An 18,533-nucleotide genomic window follows, 5' to 3' on the forward strand; every position below is an offset into this window, starting at 1 on the left:
GGGTCATTCATTTCTGGTTTCCCAGTAAACTGGGACCTGGAGTAACTATGAGGTTTGAGGCTGTATGTAGAAATCTTCCTTGGGAACTGACTAATCTGATTGGCTATTTTCAGTCCACATTTATCTATTTTATTTTCTAATAAAAGCAACGTGTGGGTAAATAAGACCCTGCCTTCTCTAAATTCTTTTACACTTAGTCTGTGTTATACCTCTTAGCGACTAATTAGTGCTGCATAATTAACTCCTAGAAGGAATAGTGTCTCACATTTGTTTGTATTTCTCATAATACCTAGCATTGTGCTAAACAAATGGCAAGGTATAATATGACTTGCTGCCACAGCTTCAAGTTCTTAAAAAAAAAAGTGTGAAAAATATCATCATGACCCAAAGGAAGGTCATTATCTCCTACCAAATACAGATTTCATGCTTAAGCCTCTATGTTTAAATGAAGCAGCAAATTCAAAACAGCAAAAACTTTCTTTATACCTTTTTCTTGGGTTTTGGCTCCCTTTGGATGATGGATATAAATTTGCAGTTGAAATAATTCAATAATTACTTCTTTTAAGGAATCATTAAGTCTGTGTTGAGTCCAAATATAAAGCAAGGTAGGAAGAATTTTATCTCCTAGATCACATACTTGAGTTCGAAAGTTAACAGCCAAAGTCTTGAGGACGATAACAAATGCTGCTAAGACGTGATTTAGACCTGGAGAAGTCTGTTCCTGTCTGCGATAGGAAATAAACACTCAACTTGGTATAACAGTGGGAAAAATACACAAACTGAACACAGTAACGAAGTTGCATGCTGAAAGAAAAAATTATGTAATTTCAAATAATAGGCTTAGTTTCAGAGCTATTCAGGGAAAAAAAACCAAAAAACACAGCAGCACTACACAGCAACAAAAAAATAGTTCTTGTTTGGTGCTAAGATATCACTCCTGTTAGCTCTCCCGGCTACTGGAACATTGTCTAAAATTATACATAACTAATTTGTAATAGCCACCATTTATAAAATGTTTCACATTAAAAAATGGGCAATACACACAAATGTAAGATATTGATATTTCCAAAAATATACTATTTTATTTTCTTATCCTCAAAAATGGGGAAAATAAAACTACTTAGGGATATTTAGCTTTTCCTGTCATTGGAAAAGCAAGACAGGTATCTCACTTAGGAACATCATTTCATGTACTGCATATTGGATATTCAGGAAGTGTTGGACCTCACATACTTTCTTTGGGAATTCAGTAGATCTACTATAATGAGCCAAGTTTTAAAAATTGGTAATATTTTTAGTTACTGATTCGAAAAAATAGTCTTTCAAAATAAAATGGATTTTCAATAAAACCATACAAAAAGAGATTAAATTACCTTGCATTCTGAATAGCCTTGGAGAAAAAACCCAAAAATTTGGAATTCAATCCATCAGTTTGTGAACAGCATCCTTTAGTCACAGCTTGAATGATTCTAGCCACTAAAACTCTGTTAATGTCTTGTGAAGGGTTAAGATACAGCCTGAAGTACACAGAAAACAATTCTTAAAAAAAAAAAAAAAAAGTATTAGTTGTTTTTAAAAAAGAAAACCAACAAATCATTTAACTCAAATGTCATGATTTAATTTAAATTTCAATAATCCCACATAGAATAAAGATTTAAATTATACTAATTTACATTTAACACGGTAAAAGAATTCCATCAATATTCAATTGTATTTTATGTAAGTTACACTCAAGACAGGAACTTCAGGCAACAGAGAACAGAAACACCAATTTAAGAGACAGACTTCAGATAAGCTATTTAACTTCTCTAATCCTATGTTCCTTCACCGAGGCCTAACAAAGTACTTGACACAGGTGCACACTTCAGTTTTGTTATAATGCTACTTGACTAACAATGGACAATTTATGTCTCACAGCAATAATAGTAGGGTACCTTCATTTTTGCATAAATTCCTCAATCTCAAAGGCAAAATGAAGAGGGTCAGGTGAAACAGTGCTAAATTACAGGAGACAAACCCCAAGTTTTCAATAATTAATGGGATGAAACCAAACCTGTCTTTTGCTCTGGAAGAAGCCAGTAATTATCTCTATCATCATCTCTATCTCCCAAGGCTCACTATACAAACATACTTTAAAAAAAAGAGTCTGGAAAAAAAGCAGTGTCTCTGCTCATAAGATGTGCAGAAACTTGAGATGCATTGAGAACTATCTTCCAACACAATGAAAAGCTAAGTTGCTAAAGTAAGTTCTTCCCATAAAGAGATAATTAGAGCCCTGGCCAGGTGGCTCAGTTGGTTGGAGTGTCGTCCCACACCTCAAAAGGTTTCGGGTTTGATACCCGGTCAGGGCACATACCTAGGTTGTGGGTTCAACCCCTGGTTGGGGCACCTATGGGAGGCAACCAATTGATGTTTCTCTCTGACATTAATGTTTCTCTCTCGCTCCCCCTCTCTCTAAAATCAATAATAAACATATCCTGGTGGGGATTTAAAAAAAAAAAGAATTAGAAAGTCCTCAGTAAAGTGAGTAATAACACCTATGGGTAGCTTTGTTTTCAACTGTGTGTTGCATGATTATGCAGGAATAGTTTTAAATGAGAGATATAAAATACAAAAGCATAAAGACAATGTAAATACCTCAAACATTAAATAGTAATAAAAATGATTTTTCAAAGGATTCCTATCATCTCTGATGTTGGCTTACAGAACTGTGCACTAGGGCTTCCCAAACTTTTTCCACTACATACAATACCTAAATAATGGTAAACACTTGAGTTAAGACACACAAATTTCGAGATTAGAAAACAGGAGGGTTTATCTTTATCATTTCCCTCTTATTACTTGGGAGGAGCAGAGAGGTAAAACAGGAAAAGCCATCAATGTAACTGTCTCTGATCAGAGCTCAAGCTTCAGGGTTTTTATGATAGTTTGGGGAATTGGTTCCAGTTCTAAAAGAATCCCACATACTCCCCTAGAAAGTGGTAAAAAAGCTGGTGTAAGACGTTCAACAAAAGTCTCCGGAGAGTGGAGTCCAACTTCAAAAGAGGCTGCTGTGCATGTCTCCAGATAAATTCACTTTCTCCGTGAATTCAACAGAAAGGTATCAAAGAGCAGATGGTAAAACATGAAAATAAAATAAAACCCCAAATAACATCATTAAATGTAGATTGCTTGGAACTTTATCCGTAGAGAAGCATGCAATCTGCAAATAGAACAGTTTTGTTTCTTCCTCTCCAATCTGTAAGCCTTTTATTTCCTTTCCTTGCCTAACTGCCCTGATGAGAACCTCCAGAAAAATGATGAGTGAGTGAGAAGAGCAGGTATCCTTACTTTGCTTCCCAATTTCTTCTGTTAAAAGATTTAAGTTACTAATTCAGTTTCTTTTAGTTATAGAACTATTCAGATTATCTATTTCATATTGGGTGAGTTTTGACAGTGTGTAGTTTTAAGGAATTGGTCCATTTAAATTCAGCTGTCAAATTTCAGTGCTTAGAGCTGTTCACAAGTATTTCCTTATTCTTTTAATAGTCTCAAGATCTGTAATTATGTCCCATTTCATTCCTAATAGTAATGTGTCTTCTCCCTTTCTATTAGTCACTCTTGCTAGAGATTCTAGATTTTATTGATGTTTTCAAAGAATCAACTTTGTTTCATTAATTTTTCTCTATTTTTTTTCTGTTTTCAATTTCATTTATTTCTGCTCTTCTGCTTGATTTGAAGTTTGGGGGTCTGTTTTTCTAGTTTCCCAGAAGCTCAGATTATTGATGTGAGATCTTTCCTTTTTTTAAAGGATTAATATTTTTGAGATATAATTGGCATATTATATTAGTTTCAAGTGTACATGATTTGTATATATTGCAAAATAATCACCACAGTAAGTCTAGTTAACATCCATGACCACACAGTTACAACATTTTTTCCTTGTGATGAGAACTTTTAAGATCTACTTTCTTATAAAAAATAAAATTTACAAGCTACTGCAGAATAAATCTAACAAAAATATACAAATTCTATATGCTGATTATAAAACACTGAGTTCTACAAATCAAAAAAGACCTAAATAAATGGAGAGATATATCATGTTCATGGATTGGAAGACTCTTCGATATTAAGATGTCTATTCTTCAATGTTCAATACATTCAATGCAATCTCTATCAAAACCCCAGCATGATTTTTGTAGAAATAAAAAATGCTAATTCCAAAATTGACATGGAAATGTAGGCTCAGTCTTAGGCCATCTTCTCATCTCACTCTAAACTTTCTCCCCCGACAATCTTATCATAACCATAGCTTTAATTACCACCACTACCTAATATGTATTTTGAATGTAAACTTACAAACTTCACTTCTTTACTTTTTTCTTTTTTTTAAATTTTTTATATATCTTTGTTGATTTCAGAGAGAGGGCAGCAGAGGAAGAGAGAGAGAGAAACACCAATGATGAGAGAGTCATTGGGGATCGAGTCCGCAACCTGGGCATTGCCCTGACGGGGAATCGAACCCCAATTGCCTGGATCCTAGGTAGACGCTCAAGACAAACTTCACTTCTTAAGCAGAGTCTTCATTAGAGAAGCAAGTTAATGAGAAGGGAGCTAACTAGAAAAGTAATTCAAAAGGGCTGATTATTAGACGTGGTAAGTAGTTTGCTTAGAAATAAAAAAGGATTTCAGGGAACATGCCAAATGATGGAATCATAGTAAAGGGCTATCTTTTTTTTTCTTCAGTGAGACCCATGGTTACAAGCAACAATCTAAAATTAAAAACTTCAAATACCCTAAATACTTAAGGTGTACCACTTTGGTGAGAGGCTGGTTGGAGTATCCTAGATATTACTGGCCTATTCTCCAAAGGCTGCCACAAGGCTTGTTGAGGGCTGTGTTTGGGATAAAACCAACCTGTGGTCAGAGGAACAGCAAAGGACCCAGATGATGCCTTAGAAATTAATGCAATTGCTAAGAAGGCCTTTATTCATGTAGGAATAGAAGAGTGTAATACAGGACACCGATTAGGTCATGGTTTTATGGTCCACATATATCTCAGTTTGAAATAAACTGACAGTAAAGAATATAAATGTCTTTTAATTTAGTTAGCACAATTTATCTTGAATACTTTTCAATGAAAATACTGAGTTTCTAAATTTTCAGAGTTGGTTGTATTACAAGACTTTGACATCTGGCTTAAAGTGACCTTGTTTAGCCAAATTCAATCTTCACCCATTAAACCATCCAGACCCAGAAATGCTCCCACCTTTGAAATCAATAAACTCAAGTGTTTCACTCTCTAACCATAATTTCCTTCCTTTGTGGTCACTTAGACCTCTCGCTTAACAAATTGTAAACAACACTAAACTCCTTCCTGGTACCCATGAAACCCATTCAGACCCAGAAATATTCCGCGTTTGAAACTAATCAACTCAAATCTTTCAGTCTCTGACCATAACTTCCTTTTTTTGTGATCTCTCAGTACCTTTCACCTACAAACTGTCAACAACACGAGATTCCTCCCTGGCACTCACTCTGCTCATCTTGTAAGTCACTGAGTCCCATATCCTACAAGTCCTATATAGGACCCACTGTGTCCTATACATCCTATGCTAACACTTTTGATTTCCCTTACATTATCAGTGTCCTGCTAACTGCCTAATCCAATGGATGCTTTTATGTCTTACCATTTCTACAACACTGAAAATGTCACACCCCTTTCAACTTGAAACTCTTCCGCTTTCACTTTTATGACATACCTCTGTCTTGGTTTTCTTCTTTCTACTTTAATAATGGTTAAGTTTAAGTGTCACTGAAAGGTGAACTCACTGTACCCAAATATGTCTATATCATACTGCATTATAATTTTGGTTTACTTGTTGTTTTTCTGCCACTTAACTATCAAGTCCTTGAGGCTAGGAGATGGCATCTTTCAATTCTGTTACTTTCAGTTTTGATAGCAGTCACCTAATATATTGTCAGTGAAAATAATTTAGAAGGCACATAATAAATGAAAACTTAGGGTCAGATTCCGTAACCATGTAATTTTACTAAAGTACTGTTAAACTTGAGGTCATTTAGGGATACAGAAGGATGCTGACTACTCTTGGTGAAATATCATTTCATGAGGAAAAATTCCCTAAGAACAAATTTCAAAACATACCTAGCCACTGTGGCTGAGATATTTCACACCAGTATTTCCTCACTGAGAGAATGTCCTTGAGCAGTATATTGCTACAATCAGCTCCAAAAGTGGCACCATTAGATGAATCTTTCACTGTGTCCATGATATAATTCAATAGTTCTTGACATTTCAGCCTGGGTGCTCCTATTTAGAAATAAAATAAACAAATAAATAAAAACATATAAATCCTCAGAAAAATTAATTAAGGACACTTGGAATGGCAACTATATAAATAATTCCTTTTGGGAAACTACTATTAATTAATTTCCTTCTCACAGAGCAAGAATTAGCAAACAATGGCCCATGGACAAAATTCTGCAAGCCAGCCACCTGTTTCTGGAAATAAAGTTTTACTGGTCCACAGCCATGTCCATTCATTTATGTATTATCTAAGGCTACCTTCAGGCTAAGACAGCAGAGTTAAGTAGTAGAGACAGAGATTATGTAGCCTACAAAGTCAAAAACATTTACTATCCAGTCCCTTTACAAAGAGAGTTTACCAATTCCTGTAGAAATATATAGCAAAATAATTATTCATTCTATCTTAAATAATTCACAACTTCTGGCATTAGACCTAAAATGACCCCATATTTCTTGGTACTTAAAAAAAAAAAAAAGGAATTTATTAGAATAACAAGATTATAAGGAGGACATTTATTTTGAAAAGCAAAATTACCTCCAAGACCTGTAACAGTATTTATGGCACATAAATATGTGAGGTTATAATTTTTACAGTTTCACTTATAAGAGGTCCTGTATACTCAGCATTAATGGATATATACATATTTTTTATCCTCACCTGAGGATATGTTTTCCATTGATGAGAGAGAGAGAGAGAGAGAGAGAGAGACAGAGACAGAGACAGAGAGAAAGAGAAAGAGAAAGAGAAAGAGAAAGAGAAAGAGAAAGAGAAAGAGAAAGAGAAAGAGAAAGAGAAAGAGAAAGAGAAAGAGAAAGAAACATCGATCTGTTGCCTCTCACATGCACCTGGATGTGGGATCAAACCGCAACCTGAGTATGTGCCTGATTGGAATCAAACCATGACCTGTGCACCGAAGGGTCCACACTCTAACCAAATGAACCACACCGGCCAGGGCAGATATTCTTGAAGGCAAGAAAAGTACATTTAAAAATTAAGGCCTCCATCACAGCTCCTGGGTGTGCCACCATGGCTCTGTCTCAGGTGCTGCCGTGGGAGCTGGCCAAGGCTTTGGCAGGAGGAGAAGAGAGGGTGGTGGGTGTGGGTGGTAGCAGCTGTAAGCAACTCAGACCCTTGTGCTCACCGGGTGCTCCCACATCAACCTAATTGATATGGCTACTACTGATGTCAGCAACCTCAACTGCAAAGTTTTTATTTCAAAAGAAACATGTTGGAAGATCAGAGGCCCAGGTTGCCAAAGAAGGTGTACTGTAGTTTTAGCCGAAAGCTATTATCACAGCCTACAGCAGCATCATGAACCCCAACTATCATGTGAAATTTTTTCAACAATTTATATTGGTTATGAGTGGCTTTAGATGGCAGAGCTGCCTGCAACCATGTTAACAGGATGTGTCTGGAAGCTGATGTCCCTCTTATTGAGAGTAGAACTGCTGGTTATCTTGCGCAAGTAACTACTATCAAAAAGGGTATAACTGAGTGTATGAATGTCATCCCAAACATTCCCTTGCTGTACAATTCCTAACACACCTTCAGAACCTAGTCATTGCATCGTTTGGGCAAAGCATTTGTTCAACCAGTTGTCTGGGGAATAAGATGCTGATCCAGAAGTATCTCTTGACAGAGCTGACCTGAAGCTTCCTGGGAACCAATGGAAGCTGAAGCCAGAGCCAGAGCACTGAATGAAGATGGTGACATTAACCCTATTCCCACAAAGGGACATGCTAAATCAACTGGATATGATCCAGTTAAACTTTTTACCAAGCTTTTTAAAGATGCTATCAGGTATCTGTTGACAATGGACAAACTATGGGGGAAAAGGAAACCTCTGGTTCTGCTGGACTGGGCTGAAGTACAGTCAAGGAGAAAAATAAACAATGCATCAGATCAACAAAATGAACCCCAGTTAGGTCTGAAAGACCAGCAGGTTATAGATGTAAAGAAGAGCAATGAGACTCTGAGAGTTCATTTAGCAGAAAAAGGGGATAGAGCTGAGTTCATGTGGGACAAGGATGACCCATATGTAATGGACTTTGTCACCTCTGCTGCAAACCTCAGGATGCATATTTTCAGTATGAATATGAAGAGCAGATGTGATATAAAATCAATGGCACGGAGCATCTGCTATCGTTGCTACTAGTGCAGTGACTGCTGGGTTAACAGTATTGGAAGGATTGAAGATTTTATCAGGACAAATAGACCAGTGTAGAACAATGTGTTTTTTTAATCCTTACCAGAGGATGTATTTTTTAATTGATTTTTAGAGAGAGAGGAAGGGGAGAGAGCGAGAGAGAGAAATAGCGATGTGAGATTACATAGTAATAGTGCCCTGGTTCTGCTTCAAGATTAAAGATGTTTAAGTTACAAAGTCAAACTTGAAAGAAAAGAAAACCTTAAATAAAACCACCACTTTTCAACCAGTTAAATCCGGGGTGGGGAGCCTTTTTTCTGCCAAGGGCCATTTGGATATTCATAACATCATTCACCCAGCCATACAAAATTATCACCTTAAAAATTAGCTATGAGAAAAGCTCCTAGATTTATTGCATTTCCAGTTCAGCCTGCAGTTGCCTTGGCAGGACCAGACCAAATGATTTTGTGGGCCCTACACAGCTGCAGGCAGGACGTTCCTCGCCCAATTTAAATGATCATGTGTTGATAATTTCATCCACTCTTTCCTATAAGCCAACATATTGATACTTTCATACATTTTTCAAATGTAATCTCCAGTGTTAATTTTGCATTTGAATGTTTTTTTCATTGCAAAGCAAAATTATAAGCTTCAAACTTTTCTGGTGGGCTACAGATAGGTTTGATACCTCTCTCCCTCACAAACTCTTTTTTTATTTTAGGAAGGGAGGGGAGAGAGAGATGGAAACATCAATGATGAGAGAATCATTGATCACCTGCCTCCTGCACATCCCCGACCAGGGAATCGAACTGTGATCTCCTGGATCATAGGTCAACGTTCAACCACTGAGCCATGCCAGCCGGGCAGAAACTCTTAACTATACATAAAGGTCTATAAAGAGCCCAATGTTAGTAGCTAAGAATACAAATTTTAATGGATGCCAAGCTATTATATAGGGCAAAAGCAAGTACAGAATATTTCAGTGTCCTTTTTTTATCTATGCTGGAGTCCCTTACAAGGGCTTAAAGCAATCCACACAAACTGACACCTCAGAGGAACTGGAAACCTAAATTTTTGTGAAACCATGTTTTTTGGATTCAAGTCTTATGTCTCCATTTGGAAATACCATTCATTAACAACCTATGTCCTTCTACTTAATAATGTTTACCAACATTGGGCTTTTCTGGTTCTTGTTTTCTTTTCTTTTTAAATATTGTTGATTTTGAGAGAGGAAGGGAGAGGGGGAGAGAGAGAAAAAAGAACATCAATGTGACAGCGAAACACAGAAACACTATCAGCTGCCTCCTGCATGCCCCCTATCAGGGATCGAGCCCAAAACCTAGACATGTGCCCTGACTGGGAATCAAACCAGCAACCCCTCAGTGGACAGGGGGACGCCTAACCAACTGAGCCGCACTGGTTGGGCTTTTCTGATTCTTAAACTAAATTTGGTATCACAAAGCCACATCTTTATTTATGAAGAATAAACAAAGTCTGACCCCAAGAGTACCTAAACAAACATTGATTCTAGTTTTTTAGCATTGTGTGAAGCTTATTTCTGTACATAAGCCTATTAGGACCCTGCATTTTGGTTCAAAAATATCAACTCTTCAAAATATCAACTGTAAGTTCAACAGGAGAAATGGCTCATTAAAAAAAAAAAATTTTTTTTGGTATTTTTAAAAATCAATAGTAAATACAGTATTAGTTAAGAGTGTGGGTTTTAGCCTGGCCAGGCGTGGCTCAGCAGTTGAGCGTTGACCTATGATCCAGGAGATCACAGTTCAATTCCCGGTCAGGGGCACATGCCCAGGTTGTGGGTTGGATCCCCAGCGGGGGTGTGCAGGAGGCAGTCGATCAGTGACTCTCTCATCACTGATGTTTCTATCTCTCTCCCTCTCTCTGAATTCAATAAAGATATATTAAAAAAAAAAAAAAAAAAAAGGATGGGTTTTGATTACCAAGAAAGCTCATGTGATCTTAGAATTAGTAAAAGTACAGAACAAAAAATGTCAAGTCCTATCCCACTCTGTACCAATCAGAACATACCTATAAGATGGAGTCCTACACTTTAAGAGAGGTAGAATTAAACTGAAGAATATTCAGAAGTGAGTGACACTCATATGCACTGAAGAAAGCAGGTCTGTTTAGCACAGAAAAGAGGACTTGGGGGAACTATCATGGCTAACTTCAAATATCTTAAAGAGGAGATCCAAGAAGAATGTGTTGAAATAATAATTCTTAATCCCTTTAACCCCGAGATTATATCATTCCATGACTACATAAATTCCTCCAAATACTTGAACCTATATTAAAAATCACTATATGTACTAGAAATTAGTTAGCACTCAACTTTTATCTCACCACATTCAGACCAAACTCATGTAACAATCACCCATTAAGCCAAATATTTATAATAAATACAACAGCGCTTACTTTTATTTGCACATTTGATGAAGTATTTGACCAAGCTACTGATTTCTTGCATTTTTTTCTGCCTGACGGCTTGTGTTGAAGCAGACACATTTGGTTTTGCTATTTTCAGACATTCTGTTTCTTTCTGAATATATTTCTGTAAAAATCTTCAGGAAAACAAAATGGAATTTCAGAAACTTATTAAATGCTTAAATTATTATAATAGCTTCACAAAATCCTTCATGCCCATAAAGAACATCTTTTAAACCACATTACTCCAATCAGCGTACCAACTAAATGAAATACATTACTTTTAAGGTCTTAGCCCCACAATACCAATTTAGAGTGTGCTCTGCAAAGCTCTTAATCTGTAACCTCCATGATTTTCTGTTGCTTTACTTACTGCCTGCTTTCTCATTTTATTATTAAAAGTTTGCAGTATTACTAGGGGCTCTCAATTCTGTCTCACCTACTTCTGTTATTCTGTGCATGACCTACCTATGTCTTTCCTAGGCAGCTGAAAATGTTTCTAACATTTAAATAAAGCCTGCCTACAAGATATTCATGATTAACTGGGAGTGCCAGGTGCATATTTGGGCTACCTGATCAGCTTATGCAAAAGAGTATTCATCTTTAAACAATAACTATATTTGTGGTATCTGAAATAAACTTTAGTAACCAAAAGAGGGAGCATGCACTTTTTATGTTATCCACATTGGAATCTGTAATAGTCAATTGAGTATCAAATAAGAGGTAAAAATAAAATAAATTGTCTGTTTTAAACTCTCAAGAACAAGTAAATACTCATACTTCCTCTTGATTACAAATAGTTCAAGTTTCTCAGTATTCTACTTTAATATTTTATTTATCTTTCTTAAGTCTTACAATCTATTTCTAGTTACAAATGGACTTAATAGTTGAAAATTGTCTTCGTGTAAAAGAAATTATTCAATTCTGCTTGCCACACCAGTCCAGCAACCAATTGTACCTTTCCAATGCCTGAATTGTTTATTTTTTTAACTGCATTCATATAGAATTATTCTAAAATTCCTTTTACTTTTATTATAATTTAGCATCTAGTAGTTACATAAAGTAATATTTAAAGATGTCAAAGTAATAATAAAGCACTTGCTATAACTAATTTCATTCTCCAATTTAAAATAGTCTTATCAACTGATATGAAAGGAATCCTCTCAAATATTGAGTGAGATGTGTCTAAGACATTTTATTGAACAAACTATTTAAAATTAACTTTGTCTATATAAACATCTTTTTAAAATTATGTTTCAGATAAATATTAAGCGACAACATATGCAAGGCACGATGTTATTCATGGGACAAAGATAAATAAAACCTAAACACACACCAAAAAAAAAATCACAACACAATTAAAAATGGGGGGGAAAAAAGAGTAAAAAAAATTAAAATGGAATACCTAAAAACAGCATCCCAATTCAAATATTTCCCTTGTTTGGAATCTGTATGCCGATCTAAATGTTGAATGGTTTCAGGGTCCCGAATCAGACGCTTAAATTTCTCAACTACTTTCTGAAAATGAAAAAAGAACATAATAATGGGTTACCAATCACACACATATTTCAAGGGAAGATTAAATTTAAGTAATTTACTACCCTTCGTTCCGTAGGTCTATCATGTTCCAGTTGACGGCAGCAAATAAGCAGATCATTAAGAGCTAGACTCATGGTTCAGAATTTCAGAAAACACATCATTGTCTGTAAAAACAATAAATACATAAAATTATTCTAGACTGTGGTATTAATATGTCATTAGAAGTAATTCTACAACTAGAGGCATTTTGTGATCAAAGGCACGATGATTTTTCTTAACATTTCCATAATTAAATGAAGTTTTCTTAGTATATATCACAACATGCAAATGTGTGTGTGCAGTAGCAAGATAAAAATATGACAGATATAATTTACTTTATTGTTATGAGACCTCTTCTAAGAAACATGTCATTTAAGCTGAAACACAAAAATGAATGGAAGACAGTCAAAGAATAAGGAAAAGAGCCCTTAAGGATTTAATACTGACCATCTGAACTATTTAAAAGCACCCTTTCTAAAAAAATGAAATAAAGCACCCTTTCTTACATGTAATGACTTATATAGCTGAGCCAAAAGCTTAAACTGCTTATGCTTTGGAATTGATGAGCAGAAGGTTATCAGAGCTAGGAAGCCTTGCCTAGCACTTCCATCTTAACTGGCTTTATGATTCTCATTTTATACATAAAAACAGGAGGAAAGTGATATTCTTGTTTTAAAAGGAAACATAGGAAATTATATACTACAATGATATCCCTTGCAAATGTCAAAGATCAACTATATTTTACTGTGCCTTCATTCCACTGCAGTAGCCCTCCTCCTTTTAGGTTTTCTGATATAATCAAACTTTCCTTTGGTAACCTTTCAAAAAATATTATAAGAAAAGCATTTTAATATTTGAGCTTTTTTTAAAAAAGCTTCATTTCTGTTATACAATGTTAATAAACAAAGAAAAAAATACACATTGTCTATGCTAGCTACATATACATATATCTCAAGAGGAAAAAAAAATGGGAAAAGTCCTTTTCCCATCCATCCATATATGTTCTACTTGATTTTTCAGGATCAAGTATGTTTCTCTGTCCATGTTTAATCTCAGGGAATCTTAGAAGTGGGAGGAACTAAAAGATCATGTCCCATCTTCCTTCAAAGGAAGAAATCCCTCCTAAAATGTTATTGCCCTTTCCTTAACCACTCACAGTGAGAGCAAACTACCTAATAAGACTTCCTATTCCACTGGCAGATAGCTCTAAATCTCTTCTCCATTTGTATTCATCGGTTGTTCTGGCCCCTTCATCCCTATTACAACCTCCTTTACTCTGCTGTGGGTTACAGGATGTTATTTACTTGATAGTATTTTTCATCTGACTGTATGCGTCTTCAGAACACGACTGCCGCTTTTGCTTTCCCACCCCCTATGGTTTTTATCTAGGACTCTTCCCCCTTCGTTCAATTTTAAGGTCCTCTTGATTGAATAAGGAAAATAAAACCCCTTAGCAATATTCAAAGAATCATAAAAGTCAGCTCCTTTATTCCTAAATTTACTAAAGATGTTATATGAAATGTGAAAAAAATGCATATTTACTAAACATGCGACACGTCCAGGAAGAGGCAGCTCTAAACTTTTTCAAGCTGTGGCTTTTCTGAACTTGTTTTCCTCCTCTTCTGTTTCTCAAAGATTGATTACTTTCAAGAAAACAAAACTTCAGTATTACCTACATAAACAGGAAATGTTCATTCACTGATACATAAAACTTTATTTATTGTGCAACTTGTGTTCAAAGTACCATCCTAGGAGGATCTAGACTTATAATGAACCAAATAGACACAAATCCTACCCTCCTGGAGCCAAAACTAGGGGGAGAGAGTGACAATAAACAAGTACAATAATAATCAATGCATAATTCCAACTAGTGATATATGTCTCAAAGGAAACAAACACACAATAATAGAGAGGATTATTTTTGATAAACTGTTAGGGAACACATCTCAGAGGAGTTACAATAAAGCCAAGATCTGAATGAACTAGTGTTAATCACAGAAAGAGCAGGACCACCAACATTTTAGGGAGGGAGAGGAGCACAGCCTAAAGGTCCTTGGACAAGTCACCTAATCTCTAAACTTGTTTTCTCAATGTTAAAATGATAAATAATACATACTAGAACCTACCTCAAAGAGGTAAGGATTTATGTACATGTTTAACAGTGCATGGAAAACAGCAAATGCTCAATAAAATTATCATTAGCAGTTATCACTATTCACTTCCTTTCGGTTTCATAAGTCTCTTGTGATGGTTCTTCTTCCACCCACACTTGAGAAAACATCCTTGTCTCCTTACTTCTTACTCTTATGTTCCCCCAGTGCGATCGCACCCACTCCTAGGACTTCGACGTGTTGAAAATGCCCAAATTTAATTCATTTAACACCAGACCTCACTTTTGAGCTTCAGGAACCTTCTACAACTTTGTGCCTTGACACGCATCTTGCCTGCTGTGCAGAAGGCCCCTACCATCCTCCAGGGCAACTGAACACTGAGAAGTCTCAGCACAAAGGGAACTGATTCTCCGGGGCTGTGTCCAGAGAACCTCATCCTCCTCTCTACTATTTATCACATTATCATCCTGAATTGTGAGCCTTTTTACCTAATCTGTACCTGGTAAGAAGCAGAAACGAACGCTCTTGAATGCTCGCCACAGGAAAGGATGGTCCCAAGGCAGGCAGCCCAGCGAAGTCACACCGCTGGCGGCCGGGACGCGCACCCCGCTCCGGCAACGGGATTCCGGAGCCCGTGCCCTCAACCACGTGACTGTAGTTTAAACTTCCAACAGATGTTCGCTGGTTAAGGCTAATTATGACAGGGAGGGGAAAGGTGATCGGTCCAGTCACCTCGTTAAATCTGGACGCGCAGGAGGGTTCAATTCAGAGCATTTAGAAGAAGGTTCGTGGTTAAATCCGCTAGGGGCCCGGAGAGGGCGGGAGAGAGCGAAGAGGACAGGAATCCGGGATGGATGAGGCGTGGAGACGAGTCACGGGCCGCTCCGGAGGACTGCACGAGATCGGGCGTCTGGGAGCCGGGCAGACGGCTCGGACACGACTCAGTTCCTCGACAGCATGGCTTCTGCGCCCCGACCGCTGGTCTCCGACAGCCCACGTGCAACCTCTGGAGCGGACGGTGGTTGCCACCCGTAATCGCCGCTCCACTAGCCTCAGGCCGCGGATGCAGATGCTCCAACCCGCTATCCGCGCACTGTTCCCGCTTCCGGTTCCAACCCGGCGTGGCTAGACACGGATAGTCTCCGCAGGAAGTCGGGCAGCCCTGGCCCCGGGGCACCGCCTGCCCATGCGCGTCAGCGTCGCTCCCCCAAAACACTGGGCACGTCCGCGGAGACGCGCCTGCGCCGTGCGCACCAATGGCGTGCGCCCTCGCGTTCGCAGCTGGCCGGGCGGCTCCGGCTGCGGGGCCTGCGCCACACCTCCTCGCCCCCTTCGATCCAACCCCTCCAAATATGAGGGAGGAAATGACGACATTTTCAAGGAGGCTGGAGGCGGGTTTCATTTCGGCGCCTTTCTTTCTCCCGCGGAAGCGATTGGCTGGCGCGGAGCGAAAGAGGCGGGACGAATTGCCGCGGGTTCAGTGCCGCCACTGGAACCGGGAGATGCGGCGCAGCGGCGGTCGCTGTGTTGGCTTTTCCCCGAGCCTTGTGTCTTACTGCGGTTCTCTCTGCGCCTTCGATTATGTTGTTACCTTCGGACGTAGCCCGGCTGGTATTGGGTAAGCTCGGCCGCGGGAGGGAGGGATATCGGACCAGCTCAGCCGGACGGAAGCACCTTTGGGGCCAAAGGTTTTTCCCAGGGTGGGGAAGCTTTGGGGTTTGCCTCCCCGCCGACGACTTCAGCCTGGCGGTGACTCTTCTTCGGCCGGGGGCTCGGGCGGTGTAAGCCTCTTTGTGTGTGGACGCTCCCCTCAGAGGCTGCGTGGCGAGGGGAGGGCTGAGGAGGAGCTGGGGCTGCAGCACCTGAGGCCCGGATTCGGAGGGCGAGGCAGGCCTGCTCCCTTGCCTGGGACCCTGGAAGGAGCGGCGTCTGCGTGACGGGCGGGCTTCGTGTTTTTCAGCCGTGGGTGCGCTTTCCCTTGTCAGGGCTGGGACCAAAATAGGAAAAAATAAGGACTTCCTCAGCCCCCCAGCTTTGTGGAAAGACCTTCCCGACGCCCTTCTCATAACTACGAGTTTGAGGCTAATGGTGTGTGCTTCCCTCTCCGCCCACCGCGATAAGTCGTCCAGTGTAGAGGTTTGAAATGCCAGTTGCATATATTAAAACAGCAGCAATTCAGGGTGTTTTTTTAATTAGCAAGTAATTTCACGTGAAAAGTGACTTTCAGTTGACTTTTCTGGTCCTAGTTAGTTTTTCCTCCATTTGCGGAGGCTTGGTTCCTCGGGCCACTGGTCAAGGTGTTTTGTCCTTGTGGGAAAGAGGGTTTGTTGTTGTCTGTCTCCTGAACGAATAAAGAGGATTGTGCTGCAGGGAACAAGAGCCACATTAAACTCAAAACCCGGGCCAGTGATTTACAGACATCATATGCGACATCCCTGGAAGTAAATGGTAAACATCTGCGGTGAAACTTCCCATAGTGTCTGCAGTTATTACTACCATTGTTTTATTATTAGAAACACCCATTTCTCTCCTTTCTTTTTAAAATACCCAGCCCTGTCCAAAGAAATGGTGTCTGTGCACGGTCTCTTGATAGACACATTTTGCAGGAAATATTAGAGGGTAGTGGTTCCATCATCCATTTTTGGAGCAACTAATTTAATGGCTTAAGTTTAAGCTAATATTTTGTTAATGTTTGGCTAATCTTTTGCCTACTTTATGAGAATTGAGTATCAACGGTTAACCTACGTCTGTGTCTGTGAGAAAAAGTTGACTATCTTGAAATTGTCGTGTTTATTAGACTTACACGTAAACCAATCCAAAGTAGACTTTCACAGTGTTTGTGATAACGTTGACATACTTTATTTTTCCCCCCTCCAGTTTGGTAATCCAGATGTACTTCAGTAACCATGGTCTTCAACAGGGTTTCTCAACCTGGGCACTGTTGACTTTTTGGGCCAGATAATTACCGATGGGGAACTGTCCTGTTCATTGTGGGATGGTTAGCATCCCTGGCCTCTGTCTTTTAGATGCCAGTAGGACTCCGCTCACCACCTCAGCCCAGTTGTGTGACAACAAAAAAATGTCTCCAGATGTTGCCAGTGCGTTCCCTGTAGGGCAAAATCACTCTTCAGTTAAGAACCACTGGTCTTACAAAAACAATTTGATTTTCTAACTGGAACAGTTCACACCAACTTGTCTTTATTCTTCACAAACCAGCTGTTCTGCTTGACTTCCTACTTTTTTCCAATGGATAAAAACTCCAGTCATTGTTTCTTATCCTAAACTAGTTGTCGTTCACATTCCCTTTCGATTGCCACCTATTCTAGCAATATGCCTCCCATTACTTCTCTTCTGGACTTTTGTTATTGCTTCTCAGATAGTCTTGCAGTTCATCATTTTTACTGTTACAAAACAAAATCTCACTAAAGCATAGGCACTACACCTCCTATTCTTAAAGTTGAAACAATTATGAACTTAAATTTCAAGTTGTGCCAAAGAATACATAATAAATCTCCCCACTCTCACTGTGCTTGCTTTTTTTCATTTAGCATTATATATCTTGAAGCTCACATCAGCATGTAAAGATCTGCAATTACAAAACTTAGTAGCTTGAAGTATTTACATTTTTATTATTCACTCATGATTCTTTTGTCAGTACTCCTTCCCCATCTTCAGCCCCTCTCTTATTGTTGGTCGCTTTTCTTCATAATGTTCTTTCAGCAAATCTTTGGGTGCCTGGTATGTTCCAGACTGCCAAATGCTAAGGAGAGAGAGAGGTAAGTTCGCTGCCTTAGCGTTCACATAATTAGGATTTTTACCCTTACACATACACACACACTAAACACTTTCCTGTCCCCACCTCACATTCTATCTAATGCTCTGTCACACTTCCACAAGTCAAATTTATTCAGAGAACAATAAATTTGATTTAGTTGCTCTACTTTC

The 18,533-nt window shown here is 38.6% G+C and overlaps 2 protein-coding genes and 1 pseudogene across 6 annotated transcripts in view; 2 read left to right on the forward strand and 1 right to left on the reverse strand.

Annotated features, from left to right (window-relative positions):
* The window catches only part of ATM (ATM serine/threonine kinase), a 108,072-nt gene extending 92,311 nt beyond the window's left edge, over positions 1 to 15,761 (reverse strand). Inside the window, exons 1-8 of the mRNA XM_081155496.1 lie at positions 15,088 to 15,761; positions 14,020 to 14,149; positions 12,501 to 12,602; positions 12,305 to 12,417; positions 10,891 to 11,036; positions 6,146 to 6,310; positions 1,374 to 1,539; positions 487 to 725 (exon numbers count right to left, since the gene is read on the reverse strand). Of these exons, the coding sequence (XP_081011622.1) occupies positions 487 to 725; positions 1,374 to 1,539; positions 6,146 to 6,310; positions 10,891 to 11,036; positions 12,305 to 12,417; positions 12,501 to 12,572 (901 nt within the window). The 5' untranslated portion in view covers positions 12,573 to 12,602; positions 14,020 to 14,149; positions 15,088 to 15,761. The remainder of the gene's footprint in view (positions 1 to 486; positions 726 to 1,373; positions 1,540 to 6,145; positions 6,311 to 10,890; positions 11,037 to 12,304; positions 12,418 to 12,500; positions 12,603 to 14,019; positions 14,150 to 15,087) is intronic.
* Positions 7,335 to 8,587, forward strand: LOC308564871 (SUMO-activating enzyme subunit 2 pseudogene; annotated as a pseudogene). The gene has a single exon. The product of its transcript is annotated as an SUMO-activating enzyme subunit 2 pseudogene (transcript).
* Positions 15,762 to 16,036: 275 nt separating the features above from the next.
* NPAT (nuclear protein, coactivator of histone transcription) overlaps positions 16,037 to 18,533 on the forward strand; it is a 57,021-nt gene continuing 54,524 nt past the window's right edge. For 3 of the 4 annotated variants that reach the window (XM_081154753.1, XM_081154752.1, XM_081154754.1), the window contains exon 1: positions 16,039 to 16,206. In XM_081154753.1, the coding sequence (XP_081010879.1) occupies positions 16,170 to 16,206 (37 nt within the window). In that variant the 5' untranslated portion in view covers positions 16,039 to 16,169. Of the gene's footprint in view, positions 16,207 to 18,533 lie in introns of all 4 variants that reach the window. The other variant, XM_081154751.1, reaches the window with a different exon arrangement.

This window comes from Miniopterus schreibersii (assembly GCF_964146895.1).
Source record: "Miniopterus schreibersii genome assembly, chromosome: 12".
Classification (NCBI taxonomy): domain Eukaryota; kingdom Metazoa; phylum Chordata; class Mammalia; order Chiroptera; family Miniopteridae; genus Miniopterus; species Miniopterus schreibersii.